At 41.4% G+C, this 5,777-nt stretch overlaps 1 protein-coding gene across 1 annotated transcript; it reads left to right on the forward strand.

The window, feature by feature from the left end:
- Positions 1–3,702: 3,702 nt before the first annotated feature.
- Positions 3,703–5,431, forward strand: LOC110038388 (hydroquinone glucosyltransferase-like). Its single transcript, XM_020743210.1, is given in 2 exon segments — positions 3,703–4,639; positions 4,641–5,431. Coding segments are annotated over 2 exon segments (1,410 nt in total). The 5' UTR covers positions 3,703–3,820; the 3' UTR covers positions 5,232–5,431.
- Positions 5,432–5,777: the final 346 nt, after the last annotated feature.

Below are 5,777 nucleotides of genomic sequence, written 5' to 3' on the forward strand. Positions count from 1 at the left end.
CGAATTGGGGATTTTAGTCTGTCACCCTAAAATCTCCAATTCTACACCCATCAAAGTATATTTCTCTATTTATTTGCATTCAACTCCCATGAACTTAACCATCCATGGAATCTGAATGTGGTTCTATTTTGTTGAGAATTACACAGCCCTCTCGTGTATTAATGCAACTACAACTAATTTTAATAGTACAACAGGCCTTTATTGTAATGTAAATAAAGTACAAGTAAAAACCATCACATTTATAATTAAAACCACTTCTAACATGCATCACAAAATCCTAAACATGAATTCTACTCATTACAAAAGAAAAGTAAAATGAAAACAACGATATGATCTTCTCGTACCATTATTTCCAAACAAGAATCACAAAGCACGAAGAAAACACAATGGAAACTTCATTTAACCAAAGAAAATTCACCAGATAATTGTTTACAAAAATCAAATGAAGAACACAATACTTAGCTTTTTTCCTTTGAAAGAAAGACGAATATCTCTCCCACAATGTCTCCCGCCGATCCATGCAATGCTAGAACAACTCCTTACAAATTCTCTCAAAATCTCCTCTCCGATCTCTCCAAAAGGGTAGAAATCTATATTTCTACTCCTATTCTAAAAACCCTACACTTTCTTCACACGTTTCCTAACATTCCTCTCACACAAAACCTACTTTTTCTAATCTAAATTCATTCTTTTAAAGCGTAGGGATGAAGATTGAAGAGTTGCCAAAAAGCGTCCAAATATGTTGAATTTGGCCCATAACCGCCAAAAGTCGGTCCATAGTCATCCCGAGCGCCGTTGGCGGGCTCGAGGGCGGGGTGCCGGCGGCGGGCTTGAGGGCGCTGTCGGCGAGCTTTTCTGTCATTTTCGGTCTTCTCGGGTAAATATCGCCGTCAGCACTGTTTTGGGCTCCGTCGGCGAGCAGACTGCGCAGCTCCACCGTTTCGCTCCGTTTTAGCTCTGTTTCACCTCATTTCAGTTGTGTTATGTTCCTAACAGATAGCCCTACAAAATAAGCATGAAAGCAACCTTCCTTTAAAGTGTAATCTCATTCAAAAATATGTAAGAAGTGTAAAAGAGATTAAGCATCGAAAGACTTATCGAAAGTTGACAGGGGAAAATTTCATTTCTTGCTCGTTTTTTCTCCAAATTGCACCGTTTTTATTTTTTTTTCTCCAAAAGTCCATTTCTTGTACCGAAAATCAAAAACATGCAAAATACCTCCCTTTAAAGAGAAATGTCATTAAAATTAAGCATAAAATGTATATGAAAAATCAAGCATTTTTTAGGCGTGTCAGTTGCTGAGGAATTAAATCTTTTAGCAATAATATTAAATACTTGTATTTTTAAGCATATATAGAGTAGCAGCAATATCAACTACGCTGCACAAATGGTGTGGTCATGTCAGATCTAGGTGTGGCTATGCCGACTCGATTTTTCCTAAGTTTCTGTTTTCCTGCGATATTTTTTAATCCTTTAGTAACCTAAAATTACAATTTCAACCTCTTAAAACCGTAAAATCTGGAATTTAAATAAATAAATTGCTAGAATTAAAGTATAAAAGATGCAAAGAACTGACTCATGTTAGTAGTGGATAGATTTCCAAAAATGACACATTGTATTGCTTGCAGGAAGACTTCAGATGTACTTCACATCGCTCGAATATTCTTCCATGAGATTGTGTGCCTTCATGGGCTACCTCACCGCATTACTTCGAATAGAGATGTAAAATTCATTAATCACTTTTGACGTGTATTGTGGTTACAAACCAAACTTCAGTTAAGCTTCGCATAATACTCACAAACAGATGGTCGAACCGAGTGGTAAACCACACTATAGAAAAAATGTTGTGTTACTTAGCTCAAGATCATCCAAAATAGTGGGATGAATTCATTGGTCAAGCCCAACTTACCTATAATTCAATGCAAATTTGATCCACAGATAAGTTCCCTTTTATCATAGTTTATACTAAGCCACTAAACCATACTCTTGATCTCGCAGTTCTACCAAAGTGCAAGAGCATTCCTAGTGAAATGGTCACTAATGCTACAAGACTTTTAAAATATGTATATTCCAAGTTGTTGGAATCAAACGATAAGTATAAATAGAAAGCGGATCTTCATAGAAGGCATAAGGATTTAAAACTAGGTGATCTCGTTATGGTGCGTCTCCATAATGCACGCTTCACACCAGAGATTATTCCAAATTAAGACCCAAAAAACTTGGATCATTTGTTGTGACTACACGAATTAATGATAATGCTTATGTCATAGCCTGCCACCAAACATGAACACATTTTCGACAAACAATGTGTCTAATATCTATACTTACCACCACCCACCTGATGAAGTTTCAATTAAGGTTGTAAACGAGCTGAGCTTGAGTGAGCTCAAACTTGGCTCGCGTTAGGCTCATTCGAAATTACTCGTGTTCGAAATCGGCTCGTGAACAGTGTATTCGTGTTCGGCTCGAAATTGGATCGTTAAAATTAAATTGAAAAAAGTAGTGTAAAATGTTGGATTCGAACCTCGACCAAATGTATGCAAAGAAAGACAATAATCACATTACCACAAGAGGTGTTACGATTTAAACTTTGATATAAATATATATAATATATTATTATATAAATAATATATGTGATATATTACTATATAAATATATATATATATATATTATTTATTTTTTATTTCAAGCTAAAATGAGCCGACACGAACGAACAAAGAGTTGTTCGTGTTAGGCGTGTTTATAATTCGAGCTTTTAAAAACTTATTCGTGTTAGGCTCGTTTATAATTCTTGCTTTAAAAATTTGTTCGTGTTCAGCTCATTTACTTAACGAATGAGCCGAACACGAGCTGTTCGCGAATAACGAGCTTTTTTGACGGCCCTAGTTTCAATCCAATTGACAACTGGCTTGGATCCTTTTGAAACTAGGGAAGACTAATGTGAAAATTCTTAGCTCATAGGAGTTTACAAAACATCTTACCTTTCTTTTACTATTAATACTTTTTTCTTTTATAGTTAAAGTAACTTCCTTATGTTGAATTACAGATTTGTTTAGTCCACAAGGCAAAATAGGCTATAGAATTGGCATAAAGTGTTGTACGGGCAATATTTGCGAGAGAATTTGACATTTGGTTCTATACAGAAACTTTTTGTTTGTTTGTTTTTTTTTTTCTCTCTCTCTACCTTGTAGGTCAACGACAAAATTTAGGGTTTAGGGTTGTGTTGAAGTTATTGTGGGAAAAATGTTTTAATTTGAGAATTTTAATTTTGAAAGTATTGTATAGTTAATGGTTGGGGGTGCGGGCTAGGGGCTACATGGTCGTGGGGATACCTTTATCGGCATAGGTACCTTATTAGAAAGCGGAGCAGGGCACGAGAGCACTGCACAGTACTAGTGCGTGCAGGCTTATGGCAGCACAACACACCACCTCCTAGCGTGAGACTACAGTTGCGGTCGTGATATTACGCAAATTTATGCCACAATTTTAACCTCCAGCCGTCAAATGCGTGAGTCCGACGTGAAAATATGTCCAAACAAAACACCCCCTTAGCCTCGCACGGACACTACAAAGCTAGCCAAATTTAGATGATGTATATGTTCATGAAAGCGTGGTAGGTATTACAAATGGACAAACCAATGTGAAAAAATTTGTAAAACTAGTGTGACTTCTATGATATTTTCATTCCGCCCCATTGACACCAATTACAGATATAAATAGCACCTTCCTGTTGTGCTTCCCACAGGAGGCTATCCGTGTGCTCTGAACAGAACTCCCAGCCAAGAGCCCAAGCTATCAAATTTCTCATCAGCTTCTAGCCATGGAAGCCACCGGATCCCACCGACCTCATCTCGCCGTCCTCCCAACTCCCGGAATGGGTCATCTCTTCCCCCTCGCAGAACTGGCCAAACTCCTCGTCCAACGCTATAACTTCAGTGTAACTTTCATCACCTTCGCCGCCTCTGACAACAAAGCCACTCAAAACTTCCTCAACACCCTGCCCTCCAGCATCACCTCCATCTCCCTCCCCTCCGTTCCCCTCGACGACCTTCCTCCCGACGCCAGAATAGAAACCCGAATGTCCATCGTCTCCATCCGCTCACTCCCCGCCCTCCGCTCCATCTTGGTCGAACTCCAACGTTCCACCAATCTCGTCGCCTTCCTTGCCGACTTCTTCGCCACAGATGGCTTCGAAATAGCCCGCGATCTGGGTATCCTGTACTACATGTTCATCCCCACCAACCTCCAGTTCCTCACACTCATGCTCGAGCTCCCTGCTCTCAACGCCGCCGTCAACTGCCCTTATCAGGATCTCAAAGAACCAATAAAACTTCCAGGCTGCATTCCGATTCCAGGACCAGAGATCCTCACTCCTTTAAGAGATCGTTCAAACGACGCCTACAAATGGATGCTTCACCACGCCGCGCTTTATCGGCAGGCTCAAGGGATTTTAGTCAATAGCTTCTCTGCGATTGAGGCCGAGTCGGCGAAGTTGCTTGCTGAGAAGGAGGAGGGGCGACCGCCGGTTTACCCTGTGGGGCCGATGATAAAGGCTAGTTCGGCTGGCGGGTCTTCCCCATGCTTAAACTGGCTTGACGAGCAGCCGCAGGGGTCGGTTCTTTTCGTGTCCTTTGGAAGCGGCGGGAACTCTAACAAGGAAGCAGCTTGGGGAGCTTGCGATGGGGCTTGAAGCCACCAAGCAAAGATTCCTGCTTGTGGTGCGAAGCCCCTGTGATGAGGACTCTTCGTCCACTTACTTCACCGCGCACACGAAAGAAAACCCTCTGTTTTACTTACCCGAGGGGTTTTTGGAACGCACGCAAGGCGTTGGATTTGTTGTGCCATCATGGGCGCCGCAGATTGAGGTTCTCGCGCACCCTGCAACGGGTGGGTTTTTATCGCACTGTGGATGGAACTCGACGCTGGAGAGCGTGACGCACGGCGTGCCCATGATTGCTTGGCCATTGTTCGCTGAACAGTCAATGAATGCTGTGATGTTAGTTGAGGGAGTGAAAATTGCTATTAGGCCGAATAAAGGGGAGGATGAGTTGATTCATAGGGAGGAGATTGCGAGGGTGGTGAAGGAGTTGATGGAAGGGGAGGAGGGGAAGGGTTTAAGGAATAGGGTGAAGGAATTGAAGGTGGAGGTGGCGGTGGCTTTGGTAGAAGGAGGGTCATCTTATAAGGCGCTTGATGAAGTGGCCAATAGGTGGAAAAGCCGTTCAGCGTAGATATGCTTTGTTCTTAAATCTGCTTTTCTATTCAAGTTTTGGTGGGAGGGAGATGATGCTGAGGATGTGTGCAGATCGATCTTTCTTAAAAATCATAATTTATGTTCATCTGTTGCTTGCTCTGTTTTGATTGTCTATTAAATTGAAATTGTATGAAAGATGAAGAACTGTGATATATCCGGAGCCGCTCCGGTTAAGAACATAAACGCTCTTCTTGTGAGGGGCGGTGGCTCTTGGCCGGAAAATTGTTGGGGGTAATGCTCGCAGCTGACATCTGAGTTTTTTATTTTTTTTATTGGAATTGGTGCAACTTCTTTAGTCAACCATAGCTCTTGCATGTAGCACGTGGTTGTTGGGGCCAGCCGTTCGTCACTAATGGTGGAAGTAGGTTTTAAGTTTCCTCGACCTGTGGGCCGCTCCTCTTTCTTTAGTCGAGAAAAACAAGATACTTACGCTCAGTGATTGGTACGTTGGTAATTACAAAGGTTGTCGGTCAGATGAGCTCTGGAATTAAAATAATTTATGGCGGAAAGATTTTTCTTTTTT

Source organism: Phalaenopsis equestris, unplaced genomic scaffold (assembly GCF_001263595.1).
Source record: "Phalaenopsis equestris unplaced genomic scaffold, ASM126359v1 Scaffold232758, whole genome shotgun sequence".
Lineage (NCBI taxonomy): Eukaryota > Viridiplantae > Streptophyta > Magnoliopsida > Asparagales > Orchidaceae > Phalaenopsis > Phalaenopsis equestris.